We start from the raw sequence: 17729 nt of genomic DNA, 5'->3' as shown, positions 1-17729 counted from the left end.
ACGGCCTTGACCACCACCTGAGGGCGAGGCCTCTCTGGGCTCCTAGAGGCAACAGCATGAGGAGATACAGAGCTCGGCGGAGCCCCGAGGAGCAGGGGCAGGCTCTTACCCGGGGCACTGGCGACGTCTGGGCGCCTTTCCGGGGCCCACTGGTCTCTGGCGTGAGGTCACGGTGGTCCACCTGCACGTGGCTCTCCAGGTCCTCGGCACTCTCGAACTTGACACTGCACTCGGGACAGCGGAGGCCGGCGCAGGGCCGGTCGGCGGGCTCGGGCGGGGCCAGGCCACCCACCTGTCCATTGGCGCTGCGGGCCATGCAGCCAGCACAGAGGCCATACGGGAGCCCGTTCACGTCAAGCTTCACCAGGTCCTGCTTGCTGCGGAACTCCTTGAGGCACAGGGCGCACTTGTAGAGCTTCTGCAGCCCCTGGCCATTGGGGGAGGACGCGGCTGAGCTGCCCGCCAGCTTCTGCATGTGGAAGGTGCCGTGGATCTTGAGCTCAAGCGTGGAGGTGACCGTCTGCATGCACACGACGCAGCGGAAGCCCGTGAGCGAGTTGCGCAGGTCCGGGTGCATCTGGCAATGCTCGATGAACTCCTCCTCGCTCTGCAGGGGCATCTTGCAGATTCGGCAGGTGCCGGTGTCCAGGCTCTTGCTGTGGGTCACCTTGTGCTCGGTGAGCGTCAGCAGGGAGGGGAAGCGCTCGCCACAGATGGGGCACATGTAGTGCTTGGCGGGGCCCCGGTGCGTCTGCAGGTGCTCCCGGAGCCCGTTCTCCGAGAAGAAAGTCCGCGAGCACACGTTGCACTTGTGGCTGCCCTTGATGAACTCCGCCTTCTTGCGTGAGCCGTCGTCCTCCCCTGGCCGGATGTTGTGGTCCCGCAGCCGGTGGTTCTGCAGCAGCACCTCCATGGTGTAGGCTGCCCCGCAGATGTCACAGCCGTACATGGGCTCCGAGGCGTCCACGTCGTCCTCGCTGGCCTCGTGGCTGTTGGGCGCCTCGGGGTTCTTCAGCAGCATGCCCTGCAGGTCGGCGGGCTCCGCCTTCTTGGCGGCAGCGGGGGGGACCCCGTTGGCCGTGCCGTTCTCGGGGGCCGCGTCGAACACGCAGTGCTTCTCCCGCAGGTGCTTCTCCAGCAGAATGATGGCGTGGAAGGCCTTGCTGCAGAACCTGCAGTTGTACTTCTTGCTGTGCGTGGTGATGTGGCACTGCAGCTCCACCTCGGTGCTGAAGGTCTCCCCGCAGAAGATGCACTTGTGCGCCTTGGCCGGGTTGCCCAGGTGGCTGTGTTTGACGTGCACCTGCAGGTCAGCCTCCTTGCGGAAGTCCCAGTTGCAGGCCGTGCAGCGGTACATCTTCTTCTCGTTGCTGTGCTTCACGGCCAGGTGCACCTGGATGGACACCTTGGAGTCGAAGACCTCCTGGCACAGGGTGCAGTGGTAGAGCACGAAGGTGTGCATGTCCAGCAGGTGCTTCTGCAGGTCGTCCACCGAGGAGAACTGCTTGTCGCAGCTCTCGCACACGTAGTGGGTCGACGTGGTCATGTAATGCACCGTCAGGTGCTGCAGGAGGGACTCCTGGGAGTCGAAGTCCTCCTTGCACTGGGGGCACGCCTGCTTCCGCAGCAGCAGCTCCAGGTGCAGCTTCAGGTGGGTCTGGAAGCTCTCGAAGTTGGAGAACTTGAGGTCGCACTGGTTGCAGGGATACTCGCCGTTGGAGATGGAGTTGGCGCTGGCCGAGAGCCGCTGCCGCTTGGGGGAGGACACCTCCACATCGGACGAGACCGGGCTCTGCTCCGCCTTGGACTTTTTGCTGTGGGCGAGCGGGATGTTCTTGTGGTTCTCCTTGATGTGCTTGGTGAGCTTCAGGATGGAGCCGAAGATGGGCGAGTTGGTGCAGTAGGGGCAGGAGTAGACCTCCATGAAGGACTGCGTGGGCTGCACGACGGGGGACTCCAGCTTGGCGCCGCCCACGCCGCAGTGCGCCTGCTGGATGTGCTCGGTGAGGGAGGACTCGGTCAGGAAGCCCATGGAGCACTGGTTACAGAAGAAGGCGTTGTTGCCATCGGGCGGGTTGGCGTTGGGGCCACAGTGGGACACACGGATGTGCTCCTGCAGGCTGTTGATGTCGGCGAACATCTCGGGGCAGTAGTTGCAGTGGAAGGCGGAGATATTGCCAAACTGCATCACGGGGTAGGCGTGGTTCTTGTGCAGCTTGCGCACGTGCTCGTTCAGGTTGTACAGGGTGGGCATGGAGTCCAGGCAGATCTGGCACGTGTGGCTCTGCTGCGGCTTGTCGGCATGGATGGTCTTCAGGTGGATCTCCAGCACGGCCAGGCTGTTAAAGTCCCGCTTGGAGCAGTAGGGGCAGCTGTAGACCACCTTGGACCAGCCCTGGCCCTCGTCCCGCATCTTCTTCTGGCCCCGCAGCGGCTTCAGGGTGGAGTCCGGGGTAGAGCCACGCTCCACGGACGCACTGGAGTCCGGCGTGGCGCTGCTCATGGATGCCACGCTGCCCAGCACGGGGTCGGGGCTGACACTGTGGTTGCTGGAGTCGGGCTGCCGGTGGCTGTCCAGGTGGCAGTAGACGCCCTCCACCGAGGAGAACTGCTCGGGGCACATGGGGCACTTGTGTTTCTGGTTGGCGTGGGCCTGGTGGATGTGGGCGAGCAGCGTGTTCTCGTCCACGAAGACCTCGGGGCAGTGGATGCACTGCAGGTCGGCCTTCTCGGAGAGCTGGGGGTGGCGGGTGAGCACGTGCTTCTCCAGCTCCTCGGTCTGGCTGAAGGTGTCCTCGCAGTAGTCGCACATGAAGTCGTCCTTCTTGGCTTCCTTCTCCGACTTGGCCAGGTGCTCCTTGTTCTTCTTGTGCGCCTGCATGTGGCTCTGCAGCGAGCTGGTGGACGAGAAGCCGCGCTTGCACACGGTGCACTTGAAGGGCTTGCTGGAGCTGTGCGTCTTCAGGTGGATCTTGAGGTGGTCGCTGCGGGAGAAGGCCGCCTCGCACTCGTGGCAGTGGTACTTCTTGTCGCCCGTGTGCAGCTTGATGTGCCGGTCGCGGCTCCTCTTGTGCTTGAAGAGCCGGCTGCAGTAGGTGCACTTGAACGGCAGCTTGTCGCTGTGGATCTGCTCGTGCCTCTTCAGGTAGCTCAGGCGGATGAAGGACTTGTCGCAGAACTGGCAAGGGTACGGCAGGCCCGTGCCCCCTTCCTCCTCGCCCAGGCCGAGGTCACACCCATCCCCGATCAGCTGCGTGGGTGACGCAACATCCTTGCTGGAGGGAGACGAGGCCACCCAGGAGAGTTGCGGGTCGTCGTCACCATCTGCAGGGGGGGGAGGCAGAGAGGAGATGAGAGGCAATTCCCCGGGCCGCCCAGAAACAAGGACAGAGCCGGCTTCTCAACAGCTTGCGGCGGACTGAGGGTGTGCAGCTGGCCGACTGCTGTGGCGGGGGGGGGGGGGGGCAGGGGGGAGCCCTGGGGGGGCAGGGTGGTGGGGTCAGGCGAAAGTGAATGGTGTGCAGAGGGGTGGCAGGACGTGAAGGAGACACAGAGACACGTCTTTGTCCTCAGCAACACCTGCCTTGGCCTCACTGGACTCCGTAACCCCACAGGAGGTGTGATGTCTCAAGCACTTTCCTGACGGGGTCGGGATGTAGCCTGGAAAAAGTCACCGGAAATGACCACACAGACCGGCAGTGCCAGAGGCCAAAAGAAAGCAGGCCTTCACCTGAAGGAGACCTGGGGATTGACTCCCCTTCCAGCCCCTAGTCCTGGTGGGAAGTTCCCCTTATCCTTAGGGGTATAGGCAAAACCATGCAAGAAAAGAAAATGCACCCCAAAAAGGAAAGAAGGAAGGAAGGAAGGAAGGAAGGAAGGAAGGAGAGGAAAAGAAAAGAGAAAAAAGAAAATGCACCTTCATGAATTCTGCCGCACCACATTTGGGGACGGAGCAGGGTCTGCTGCTACAGGGAGCAGACACACCTAGGAGCCGAGGTCCTGACGTGGCATCAGACCCAGCAGCACAAACAGAAGTAATCAAAGGGCGCCTGAGACGGACCTGCAGGGTTCCCAGCCAAACCATCCTTAGAAGGGGTGCTTGCTCTCTTCCCTCTTTGCCCCCGGATTTGCCCCAAGTCTGCTCAGGACCCTGGGAGATGGCCTGATGCAGAGCAGCTAGGGGATGAGCCTGGGACCCAGATGGCCCCAGGGCTCAGTCCTCCATGAGCCCTTAAGCCCACCTTGGCAGGCAGGGGAGGCTGTCCTTGCCCAGATGACCACATGGCCCACCCTCCCCGGCCTTCGCCAGCCCATCCAGCCTCAGAGGAAAACTAAACAAACCCAGGCCTGGCCGTTTCTGGAAAAACAAAGGCACACAGAACACAGCGAGCAGAGCAGAGCCGGTGAGGTTCCCCGCCCCCACGCCTCGGTGGGGGTGGGTGGGGGTTGGACGGAGCCAACCCGAGAGGGAATGAGTTCCACAGCTCAAGTTTCGTCAGGTGGATTTAAAACTTAATAATGAATGAAACGGACCACAGGCTGCCTAGGGCAGGGGAGAGACCAACAAAAGCTCAGATTCGGCTGCACTGACCTTGGTCTTGTAACCCCGAGGAAATAAACCACTGCCCTCACCAGCACAGCTTAGTCTCCAGAAAAAGCCTCACGGACATAACCCAGAAAGTCTGGGCCAGAGGCAGCCAAGACACACATTCACATCCGTTCACACGCTCGGTCCCCACCAGGGCTCACACACACTCACACTCACCTGCAGGCACGTACGCTCACACCTGGTCGCACTCACCGCAGCCACAAGCATGGCCCCGGCCCCAAGGGTCCCATACCCCGAAGCTCTCACAGTTGCCTCTGCTGTCCCAGGTAGGTCTTGAGGGGTCTGGCTCTGAGCCTTTTCCTGGCCCCTACCCACCAACCCCAATGTCCCACCCCTCACACACACACCCGGCCCCTGGCCTTGCCCCTGACCGTGCCCCTGGCGGTGCAAGTACCGGCCTGACCCCTGCCGGCAGCACCCTCAGAGCTCTGCCTGGGAAGACGAGGCTCTCTCCAAAGCTCCTAGTCCCGTGTCCTCTACCTCCCCACAGCCTCTGCACCTCTGAAGCCCAGCCGCCCAGCCTGGCACAGGGCACCTCCCAGAACGTCCTCCCGGGGTGAGGGCGCCTGCTCCCCTGGGGGGCCTCCCATTACAGGGCTCTTCGGACGGGGAGGGAAGGATGCAGCCGCTGCCAGCTCCTTGGATTAGACGCGTTGGGAGATGCCCCGGCCCCTGACTGGTAATTCCCAGCTCTTGCCAGCTGGGCTCCACGGGGCACAGACAAAGGGACCCAAGGGAGGAGATGTCTAGAGCCGGGGCAGCTGGGGGACCTGCTGGGCCCTCACCCCCTGGCCAGGCTCAAATGGCTTTTTATTATTTTGATGCCTTAGCTCAGACTAATTCAAGCTGCCACGGAGCCCTTCCTGGGCGCCTGGTGCTCTGCTGAGTGCTTTTCTCACAACCACCGGTGCAGTGGGAGCAGGGCCCCTCCTGCCATACGGATAAGGAGACTGAGGCACAGACACAGGGACCTTCCCCAGGAAATGAGAGCAACAGGACATAGGTCTGGATAGCCTCCATGGGTCCGTTGCCTAAGACCACCCCTGCACAGGGGAGAAAGGCGAGGGGATCGCCACATCCAGCCTCCAATGCAGTCACAGGCTGCCTCTCGTTTGAGCCCTCCCCGAAAGCACAACCCCAACCAGCCCACGATCTGCACTCGGGGAGGGTCCCCCAGAGACCAGAGAGGAGCCCGGCATCACAGGGCTGAGGAGCAGGGCACACAGATTTGAACCCAGGTCAGTTCAAGGGTGAGTGAGACCAGGAACAAGCCTTGCCCCAAAGACCTCGGCTGGACACGTCTTTCTGCCAGCGTTCGTTTGCTCCGAAGCCCTGCAGCCCCTGGGGCTGAGAGAGCACCCCTCCCCTACCCCGGCTTCTTCGCCAGCCCAGACATATTCCTCTTCAGCTCTCCAACTCGGTCTGACTCAGTTTCCACATGGGAGAAAAGGGAATCAGGTGAGAAGCCGATGAGAAAAATGAATGCAAATAGGCACTATTACTCCCCTTACATGAAATGACCAGAAAAGGCAAATTGGCAGAGCCAGAAAGCAAACCATCAGTGCCTGAGGCTGGAGTAGGGAGGAGGAAACTGCAAATGAGCACGAGGCAGGCTTGTGAGGTCACAGCAATGCCCCAAACTAGGCTGTGGTAAGTTGGCCCCGAAGCAGCTCTTCTACTCCTCGCTTCAAACACGTTCGTGACATACAAATTATACTTCAAGAAAGCCCTTCCACAAATGCACTATTTGGCCAATAATCATAATTAGCACTAACCAGTACCACCAGTGCTGATGACATGAGTGGCCACATTTACCGGGCACGCCTCCGTGCCAGCACGGGGAATGCTGCTCTTACCCCAGTTAGCATCCTCCCATCCTCACGACCACCGGTGACACCCACTTTTGAGAGGAGGAAGCTGAGGCTCAGGGAGGCATGGAACTTGCCCTTGGTCCCATGGCCCGGGCGCCACATCTCCCAACGTCTCAGGCTTCTGCTCACCCTGGTCCCGCCAGACTTGGAGAAGGAGAAATCAACCTGCCTGGCCCCCCAGTCCCCAAGGCCCATGGCTGTGCCACCCAGTTGGCTTTATTTTTCTGCAAACAAGCTTCAAACCGAGCTTCTGGGAGCCACACACAGAGTCACTGCTGAGATTATAATCATCGGAAGGGAAATGACCATAAGGCCCCTTACACTGAAAAGGCCCAATGGTTGCGGGGGGGGGGGGGGGGGTGGGCGGCAGGGGGAGTAGGAAGCAAGGGTGTTGACACAGAAAGTCCCAAATTCAGGCTGCGCTGTTTAAAGACTTTTGTTCTAAATACATTTGACCTCGGCTGCTGCCGGCCCACCCCTTCCCAGTACACTTTGCTCTGGGGCACTCAGCTTAGTGCTCCAGGAGCAGGCCGGAGAGACGCGCCGGGGCCACAGCTCCCAGGACGTAGGTGCGGGGATGTCGGTAGAGGAGGGGGGCTCCTTGCCTTACTGGGAACGCTCCTCTTACAAGTGCACGCACACCGCACATGCGGCCGGGACCGCACACTCTCTCTGGCGGGGGTGCAGAAAGGGAAGAGGTGCAGAACGGGGGCACAAGCAATCTCAGGAGCCCCTGTGACTCAAATGTTGCAGAACTCACGGAGAGGGCAGGTCCGAGAAAAGTTCCGTTCCACCGGCTACCTGGTTCCTTCCAAGTAAATACTTATAACGTTTACCGTTGCCCGGCATTCTTCTGAGAGCCTCGCATGTGTTAACATATTCAGTTCTCTCGACAGCCCAGTGAGATGGGTACTGTTACTATCCCCATGTACGGTGAGAAAAGGGAGGCACAGAGAGGTTGAGTAATTTGCCAGGTGCCACACAGCTGGCGGGCAACAAAGCCAGGATTCAACCCCAGTCAGCCTGGTTCTGTGTCCCACTGCTTCTTTCCTTTGGGGGATGGGGGGCGCATCCCCCAAGAAGATCTAGTGCCAAATGCAGTGACTCAGGCAGGCCGTTGGCTTCCCCTCCCCCTAGAATGAGTACTAAGTAATATGGCAAAATGAGTACAGAAATCACTTTCAAAATGGAGATTAAAGTCATTTAAAAATGACTAATCCTGCAAAAAGGCCTGGTAGGAAATGGGAGGCTTTTGCTGTCTGCTGCAGGAAGAGAACCAAAACAACCATAAAAGAGGGGAGAAATTTCGATAAGAATTCAATTAAGAGGCAAAAAGAACATTAACCAGGCTTGAGGATGCACCCGTGGCAGAAGGTTCAAGGCAGATGGCAAGCTCGCGTGGGGTCGCTGGGGGCACTGAGCAGGCTGACCCGTGGCCGCCCGCACCACCTCCCACGCACCCTGCCTGCGCAGAGCAGAGGGGCTGTCGCCCGGAATGCCGGGGATCCTCAGCCAACTGGCTCCTCCAGCCACGGGGTTGCCGAGGAAATGCCTGGACAGAGGCGGGACGGCAGGCAGGTGGCCCCAGGCCACTGGAACGAGCAGAAGGCGGGACCTTCCCGCAGTGTGGACACAGGCTGAGGAGGGAGCGAGCCCTCGTGACCAGAGCTGTGCAAGAGGGATAAATGGCTCTGAAGAGAGCCCCGGGAGGTGCCCTGCAGCAGATGGGAAAAGGAAAAGCACCGATAGCCAGTGGCCCCAGGTTTCTAGGACCTTCCCAGGCTGGGCAGTGCCATCCGAGTGAATGAAACTGACCAGATCTTCCAGACGATGAAAGACAGCTGAGGAACAGCAAGCAAAGTGCTTGGGGGAGAACGTGTTGGGGGGGCAGAGGGAGGAGAGCAGGACAGAGTCAATCAGGAAATTCTGGGCCTCGGCTGCCTCTGTTATAACAGGGGAAGTTGGAATTTTGGTCTCCTCAAGGTCCCTTCAGGGTGAATATAAAGGTCATTTTGTGCAAGATTCCAAACATCCAGACTGTCTCCTTGAGAGCCACAGAAAGGCCTGGCAATTCTTCATGAGGCCCCACGGGGTCTCCTCACCACTGCCCCATTTCATTGGAAAAATGAAAATCGCCAAGGAGACAAGTTCCCCACGGGACCAAGCTCTGTGGTCCTCCAAGTAGAGCTTCCCCTGTGCCTCCATCAAGAGCAACGGGAACGAGAATCTCAGTGACCCTCGCCCAGCTCAGGGAAATGGGAACACAGACTCAGGCACCTTGTAAACCAATCCTGTATGATACGGCAGGTCCAGAGAGAGAAGGGGACTTTCAGGGATGATAAATTGGGAGTGACTGCCAGAGTACTATATTCAGAAGGATTATAAAGCCAGATCTGGGCTCAGAAGACATGAGTGCTGAAATCAATTGGTGATGTCTGCCGTGAGCGCAGGTCTGTACATGTGGAATGTTCCAAGGACACTGAGCAAATCGGACCAAGGAGTCTGCTGACTCCCAGTGCTAAAGAAGAGGGCTTTGCCAGCAGTTTCCTCCCCCAAGAAAGGAGCTGCCCATCGTCTCTGAAAAGGAGGCCTTGAGGCAGGGTCTCGAAAATTCTGTTGTTCAAGTACAGATAAGAGGACTCAGAAGAGTGAACCTGCATCAGGACACCCCACAGACTGTACTCTCCCTGGGGCAGCCTAAACAGGTATCTTTCCAGGCTGAAATGATACAAGTTCAGCTGGAGGGATGGGGGTGGGGGGCACATCTGGCCATATTCCTGATCTCTTTTCAGGAAACTTCGAACCTACCCATCTGTGTCTCTACATCCCCTGGAAGCCTGGTGCCACAGAGGGAATGTGGGGGCACCTGGCAAGCTTGGAGGCCCTCTGCTGGGGCTGCTTCCAGCTCACAGGGACGTCCGCTTCCCTGGGAAACACAAGGCTCCCCTCCCAGCAAATCCCAGGTGAGTGGGGGACCTGGATCCCAGGACAAAAAGGCCCAGCAGGACACAGGGGCCAGGAGGCCAGAGCACCCAGAGCATCTCAGTGTCTACCAGGGGTTCAGCCCCGAGAGACAGAATCTAGTCTCAGACTAGGCCTGAGGGGAGCAGAGGTCACAGACAGCAGGGGGCGCGGGGGGGGCGTGCCTGCTCTGTTCCTTGCAGTCCAACCAGGGGCCAAAGCTGGCCGCCCACCCCAGAATACTCCGCAACTCAATGACATCCACACATGTAGAATCAATGCCAGTGCAAGGGGGAAGGGAGGGAAGTGAGAGGAAGTTAACAGACAGTCACTCATCTCATTCCATAAATGGGGAAACTGAGTCCACAGAGCCAGGATGCAGGACTAAACGCCTGAACTCCGCGGCCCTTCACTGTTTATGGGACGTCTTCCGTAAGCCGAATTCTGGCTAGCATGTTCTCATCTGATTCTTACACACACCGGGAGGTAGATACCATTATCATCCCCTTCTTTTCTTCTTCTTTTTTTAAAGATTTTATTTATTTATTTATTTATTTGAGAGAGAGAGAGAGAGAACATAAGTGGGGAGCCTGATGCAGGGCTCGATCTCAGGACCCCAAGACCATGACCTGGGCCAAAGGGCCAAAGGCAGACACTTAACTGGCAGAGCCACCCACCCAGACACCCCTAACTCCCCTTCTTTATAACTGCAGACTGAGGCTCCAAGAGAGAAAGCAGCCTCTTGGGCACATGTGGCAAGAGTTTCTGCCTCCCCCCCGTCCCCCTGCCACCGACCCCCTTTCACTCACTAACCACCAGGCTGTGCTGCTTCTCCTGCCCTGAATGCTGGTTCGGGCCCAACCCACTGCAGAAGCTGCCCCCTCGCTCTTGAGCACCCCCCCCCCCAGGTACCAGCACAGTGCCAGGACCTATGGATCAAGGAGAGCCAGGAAGAGGTCCCACACTCTACAGTCCCACCTGCCAAAAAGGCAAAGTCCCGTCCTGAAGTGGATTAGCAGGCCAGGCTGGTCTGAGGCCAAACACCAATGAATGTCACTGGCCTCTTTCCTCGCTCGGTGGCAGATGCAGCAGGCCAGCAGGGCAGAACTGAACTGGGAGGTTGTGGGAAGCAGAGTCATGACTACCCCTTCCCAAGAATGTCCGTGTCCTAATCCCCAAAACCCATGAATATGTCACATTACATGGCAAAGGGGAATTAAGGTTGCTAACCGAGCTGACCTTCAGATACAGAGATGATCCCGGATTATCCGGATAGGCCAAACATAATCACAAAAGTCTTTAAAATGTGGAAGAAAGAGGCAAAAGAGGATCTTGGGATGATATGATGTCACAAGCCAAGTAATGTGGGCAGCTTCTAAAAACTAGAAAGGTGTGGATACAGACCCTTCCCTACAGCCTCCAGAAAGGAATGCCGTCCCACCAATGCCACAATTTTAGCCCCGTGAGATCCGCGTTAGTCTCCTGGCCTACAGAACCAGAGGAAATTGATTTTCGTTGTTTCAAGCTACAAAGTTCACGGTCATTTGTTACAGCAGCAATCGGAAACTGATACAGATGTTGGTTCCAGGAGAGAGGGGCTGCTATAACCAATCCCTAAAAGTAAGGAAGCGGCTTTGGAATCGGGCAGTGAGCAGCTGCTAGAATTTTCAGGAGTAAGGGATGTAGAGCCTACATTGCCTTAGAAGGATTATTCATACAGGGCCCACCTGGGTGGCTCAGTTGGTTAAGCAAATGGCTCTTGATTTCGGCTCAGGTCATGATCTCAGTGTTGTGAGATCGAACCCCGTGTCGGGCTCTGCACTGGGCATGGAGCCTGCTTAGGATTCTCTCTCTCCCTCACTCTCTGCCCCTCTCCCCCCCCAAAAAAAAGATCATTACTAGAAATAGGGATGTTAATGACTCTGTTAGTGGAGATGCAGAAGGAAGTAAGGCATACAAAGGAAAACCTAAATCGTCTTAGAAAATACCTGAATCATCATGACCAGACTGTCGAGAAAAACTTAGACGCTAAGGGCCCTGATGGTGAGGGCTTAGAAGAAAATGAGGAACATGATCCTGGAAACCGGAGGAAAGAGATCCTTATTATAGAGCAGCAGAAAGCTCAGAGGAATTGTGTCCCACAATTATGTGGAAAGCAAAACTTGTAATGGATAAAAATGGATATTTAGCTGAGGAGATTTCCAAGCAAAATGTCGAAGGCATGGCCTGGTTTCGTCTCGAGAAGAAAGAGCTAGATCAACGAGCTGTCAAACAAAAAGGAAGCCAGGAATTGATCATTCTGGAAATCCTCAGCCTACCCAGATAGCAAAAGACATTATAATTAAGAGAGTCTCCAACAGGAAAGCACACTCTGGAGAGCAGGCTGAGGGTATGACTGTACCTCGTGCTAACATCTCAGAAAAATCAAAAGCTTGGAGTATTCAGTCCCATGAAAGGCTCTTTGAAAAGATTAAGTGTGTGGCCTACAGATCCCCTAGATCAAACCAGAGAGCATCTAGGAAATTTGGGGAGATTTCTCTGCAACAATCTCAGTAGAAGCCAAAAGTAAAGATAGGATTATCTAGAATATATCTATGGAGGAACCACTTGGCTGCTAGAGTAGATGCCCATGACCTACACAGGAGACCCACCAGGTTATTGAGAACTTGATATCACAGAAACGTAGCCAGCTTGTACCAAAAAGGACAAAGATGAAAGAAAGAAGGTTGCCAGGCTTCCAAAATTCTATAGTAGGAAACAGGCTAATAAACGACTCAGCTGGGGGGGCGGGCCCAGGTGGTACAGTCGGTTAAGCATCCAAGTCTTGATTTCAGCTCAGGTCATGATCTGAGGGTCATGAGATCGAGCCCTGCACCGGGCTCCACGCTCAGCCAGGAGTCTGCTTCAGATTCTCTCTCCATCTCTCTCGGCCCCTTCCCACCCCCCCCACACATGTGCTTGCACTCTCTCACTCTCTCAAGTAAATAGATCTATAAAATAAAGTAAAATAAAACAAAACAAAATAAAACTACTCAGCTGCATGTGTTACCTTTCATTAAAAGGAAAAAAACAAAACCAAAAAAAAAAAAAAAAAAAAACAGATGACTCAGAGGGTGGAACCTCCAGCCCAGAAGGCAAAGCCGCAGTCAGAGGGTAGAATTTTGAGCACAGAGGGTGGGGCTGTGAGCCCAGAGCATGGAGCCATGGGCCATAGAGAGTGAGATCATGTTGGACCGAGTTCAGATTCTGGCACTGTATAAGCACAGGCAAGCACATCCCCTCTTTGTGTTTTCACTTCCACAACTCTCACGAGAAGGAGTCGGATGAATCGGTCCCAGAGAGGCTTTGCAGCTCTAAGAGTCTGTGATCCATTAGTGATGTCTGCCCTGGGTACAGGAATGAGGAATGGCAGCTGGTAGGCATTCCCGGTTTGCTGCTACTTTAGGTATTTTTTTTCACGGAGCACGTATTTGTCAAGCCTGCTCCATATGCTTGGTCCTCTGAGGCGTACAGAAAGTACTCGGCATTCTGAGGTTGCTATGCTCTTCTCTGCCCAGCCTGTCCATCAGTCACTATCTAAAGTTGAACTCTAAACCAATCCTTTGCTGCCCTGACCTGCTTTGAAAGAGAAAAAAACAAAAAGCCCCTTTAGTCATGGCGATAGTCAGTCCTGCCTGCTGGTATTTGGTTTCCCTAAAGGGACGTATGGGGGTACGGTATAAGGGACAGAGGCCCAACCCTGGGAAGGAAGGGTACGGGGAAGCTGGAGGGTCCTTCCTTAGAGGCAGGGCAAGGAGGCCCACGGAGGCTACCAGAAGCTGACGTGACTCCACCTGAAATCTTAAATTAGAACTATGCTATTAGAAAAGATAATAGCAGCTATCTTCACCCTCCCCTCCTCCAGGGAGCTCAGAGTGCCTTTGTGGATAGGATCTCAGCAGCCCCAGTGAGACCGCAGTGAGGGGAAGGGGGGATCCTTCTTTCAGTTTGGGGATAAAAACTAAGTGGGTTGGGGCACTGGGGGGCTGGCGGGCAGCATGGGGGTAGGGACAGGCCTGAAGAGGTCAGCGGCCCAACACTGAGGAAAGGAGAAAGGTTTTTCTGCCCTTGGGGCTGCTTCTCCAGTAGGTCCTCGAGGATGAAGAGTGGGACACTGTTCCCTGCCCAACTTCAAAGGGGCACTTAGCACCTAGCCTCTGAGGGGCCCCAGACTGAAAGCCATAACCAGGCAGGCCTTTTATCCAGCCAGCCCAGGGCTGTGCTAAAATACCACGTCACAGAGAACAGTGGCCATCAAAGCCCTTAGTAAAGCTTCTGGGAGCCCGAACCATCAGCGTAATTGTAGAGAGACTCAGTTTCAGGGAGACGTCAGCACGGGGAGACAGCAGAGCTGTGGGGAAGAAGGCAGGGCTGCTTAGACTGAGCTGCCGCTGACTGGCTGTGTGACTATGGACAAGTTACTGCACCTCTCTGAGCCCCTCTTCCTCATCCATTGGATGGGGATCACAAAATGGGTAATGTGTATATGCTGCTAAGCATTCAATGAATGTTGGCTCAAGAAAAGAAGGTGGTTGCTCTATAACTTTATCAATTGTAAATGCATTTAAACTTGCACACAGCACCTTCGCACCCATGATCCCGCTCGGCCCTGGGCAGCTCCGTGAGGTTGCAGTGGCGGCGTTTTTTCCCACATTACAAGCAGGCAGCATGGCACACACACACCCAGGTACCGGGCAGAGCCCAGCATCCCACCCGCTTTGTGTCCCTCTCTCGCACTCCCAGTAGCTGGGTTTACACGCTAAGCTGCGTGGTCGCCCCACGGATGAGGAACCAGAACAGAGAGGTTAGGTCACATCCCAATGTCGGAAAGCAGATGGAAATTAGAAAAGCTAGGGCCGGACTCCCAGCCCAAGGGCTCTCAGCCAGCTGGACTGAAAGAAATGATGACCCAAGCAGTGGGACACAGATCACCATGGCTGTCCTCCCCCTGGATGGTCTGAGGGCCACCCAGTTATCAGTTATTTTGTAAAGATGTCAACATTTAGAAATCGGGAACTCCTGAAGCTTAAAAAAAAAAAAAAATCCACATTCCCTTCTGGCTTTTCTTTTTTTTTTTTTTTTTTAAATTTTTTTTAAACTTTTTAAGATTATTTATTTATTTATTTATTTGACAGAGAGAGAGAGAGAGAGAGATCACAAGTAGTCAGAGAGACAGGCAGAGAGAGGGGGGAAGCAGGCTCCCTGCCGAGCAGAGAGCCCCATGTGGGGCTCGATCCCAGGACCCTGGGACCATGTCCCGAGCTGAAGGCAGAGGCTTTAACCCACTGAGCCACCCAGGCACCCCTCCCTTCTGGCTTTTCTTAAAGGAGAAGGAGAGTTAGTCGCAGAGGTCTTACATCTCCGTGAAGGAGCCCGGCCGCAGCTCCCCGTGGGGACCAGGGAGGCTCACTCTCCTGCGCGCCCACACTCGCAGGGCTCCCTTCCCTGTTGCAAAGTGTCCTTACACTCAGCTCCACAGAGTTCATCGACCGCCCTCAGTTTGACAGATGCAGACAAATGCCTACGTTTCTCCATCTGTAAAATGGGAATAATAATGGTCCCAGCGACCAGGTTGCTCTACAGACGACCTAAATGAAAACCTGCACCGTGTTCTATATGAGGAATTCTCTGTAATGTATAAAATAAAAATAGTCACCGGCTACTGGCCCCCCAGCTCCATATAAGGTCATAGGCCAGAGGGAAGGGGAGAGAGGTGGGCAACAGCCCTGTTGGTTTGAATGAACACAAGACAGGGTGTGGTCCCATCTTCCTGGGTCCTAATTAACAACCAGGAGCATCTATGTGTAGGGCCAGCAATTAACCTAACAGAAGACGGTTTTCGAAAGAAAGGACACTTGACCTGCATGAAGGCCCACAGGGCTCTGCCACTTACCATCCCAGGACATAGGAGAGAAAGGAGCTTTGCAGAGCAGCCAGCCCAACTCCCTTGTACAGATGGGGAGACTAAGGCAGCAGCAGCCTTGCTAGGGCATGGACCTGGCCTCCAGGCTCACAGCGGACGGGGTGGGGGTTGAGGTCTGACTGCCTGGCCCCCACGGGTGCTGCCATCCCAAAGGACCACCGGACACACAGGACAGGAAGGAGGCCTCCACCTTTCCCCTTGGAGCCTCTGACTTCACGGAACGCACAGCCTGCCCAGCTGCTCCATCCCTTAGACAAATTAACTCAGCTCAGCACTGACATTGAAAATGCAATTGAGTTTGAGTTTTATTGCAGGATTTAAACAGACCAGGGGAAAAAAAAAAAAAAAGGCAAGGAAATCCAGCCCTTGTCAACTCACCCGAGAGTTAACTGTGATCAAACTAACTAGTGGGGAAAGACATGATCAGGCTCTGCCAGGGAAGAGGAGCCCATCCCCACCCCCCACTCCTGCCCCCCGCCGAGTCTGCCCCAACAAGACATTCCCCAGAGACGGGCACTTGTAGGCAGCCAAGGGGCCGGGGAGGCCTTCGCCACCAGCGCACCCCAGCGCACCCCGACTTCGCCCTGCCCTCCTCCCGCCACCCCGGGGGTGGGGACAGAGCACCGTGTGAAGTCACCTCTGAGAGCTTCCATGAAACAGCACCGCCAAGGGCCAGCACAAGGGCTCACTGCTCGACTCGAGAGAAAGCAAAATGCTTTCGGGGTTGAATCACTGTTTTTCTTTACTCCCTTTGGAGAGCGGCAGAGCCCACATTCAGCCGTGTTCGTGGACCTGGGACTGGAAACAGCTGTGCTCTAATTACATGTAAAGTGTACCAAAACATCCCTTTTATCACAGACTGGAAATCTGTTAGCATCTGTCTCTCCTTTGTTTCTTCCACAAGATACAAGCTTGTTTCTACATTTTTCTCACCTGTAGCGGTGATTAAAATTCATTATAAATGAAAGGAGTGAACAGAGAAACAAGTTCCTCTGTGTACCGTTCTAAACTCAAATTAGAAACAGCTGCTTGCTAATTCATGCAGCGATGTTTTGTCGTGCTCTGTGAATCAATAATAACTCACCCTATTGCTGCAGAAATTTGGGGATAATCCATATATTTAACTCGGCGTTGGCGTCTCCAGGCAGGACTGCCGCGGCAGAACCCCGACCTGCCTTCAGGCTGGCAGGAGGGGACTTTGGTTCCGCACTCTGGAGACATCCACATCTGTCCCAACGCAGATCCCCCAACTCGGGGGAGGGGGGGCGCCCGAGACACAGGCCCTGGCAGGACCAGGAGGAAACCCCGAAACACTATCCTTGTCTCCTCCCCTCCCCCAGAACCAGCACTTCAAAAAAAAAAAAAAAATCAGCTCTGATTAAACGCAAACCACACACATCCTCCAGCCGCCGGAGGGAACAGCAAAATTAAAAGTCTAATTGGTACCCGGAACAATTTAAAACTATTAAGTATAGGTGAAGCTTTTCTGTAAGAAAATAATCCTTTGACTAGGATTAAGCTTGTTTGGATAGTATTCTTCCCTTCCCTGCGTTTGAGCTGCCGAAGTCTAGAGCTACGGTCTGGAAGTCCCCAATGCTTCTGAGAAGGGCTCGGGCACCTCCTGTGCCAACTTCAGGGAAAGGGGCATGAGGCGTCCAGAGCTGGGTCTCCATCTGAGGCTTTGAAAGGGAATGGCTATTCTTTCCTTTTTGTGGGGAGGGAGGTGAGCAACACATACTGTTTCACCAAACCTGCTCTGTCCTGGCTATCAGGCACTGGTCCTTTATGACACTGCCTCCAGGGAGCCCTCCCTGATTCCCTCTATCACCGTCAGTACCTCTCCCTAACCTCCGGGCACTGCCTTTGGGCCATTTCTCACCCTGCATTGTGGATCTTGGTATCGCTATTTTTGAGTCCTTGGGACATCCCTATGTCCCTGGCATCTTTTCCAGCCTGAAACATGGTCTCAGAGCTGATTCTTGAACTGCTGACTGGTATTACCTCCCACGGCCCATGTCCCAGCCCCACCTTTCAGCCAGCAACTGCAGAGCCCTCCGTGTGTGCCTGGCATGGTGCCAAACTCTCCATAACCTTGACCTCATTCAGTCCTCACCTCCATCCAATATGGTGAACACTATGATTTCTCCCATGTGACAGATCACATACTTGAGACTCAAGAGAGGCCCGCTTAGCAGTTAATGGAGAGAGTCTGGGATTACCCCTACGTTTCATCAGAAAACCATCAAAACCGCCCACTGTGCCCTGGCCAGCCTCTGAGACTTTGTTCAGGCCATTGTGCTCATGGAGGCTGCCCTCCCCTGCTCAC

At 55.4% G+C, this 17729-nt stretch overlaps 1 protein-coding gene across 1 annotated transcript in view; it reads right to left on the bottom strand.

Annotated features, from left to right (window-relative positions):
• ZNF423 (zinc finger protein 423) overlaps positions 1-17729 on the bottom strand; it is a gene marked incomplete at its 5' end in the record, with an annotated part of 329842 nt that overhangs the window by 139636 nt on the left and 172477 nt on the right. Inside the window, one exon of the mRNA XM_080828089.1 lies at positions 110-3324. Within this exon, the coding sequence (XP_080684215.1) occupies positions 110-3324 (3215 nt within the window). The remainder of the gene's footprint in view (positions 1-109; positions 3325-17729) is intronic.

Source organism: Martes martes, assembly GCF_963455335.1.
Source record: "Martes martes genome assembly, chromosome: 17".
Lineage (NCBI taxonomy): Eukaryota > Metazoa > Chordata > Mammalia > Carnivora > Mustelidae > Martes > Martes martes.
Note: the sequence above shows the minus strand (reverse complement) of the source record. Positions and strands in the feature narration are given on the sequence as shown.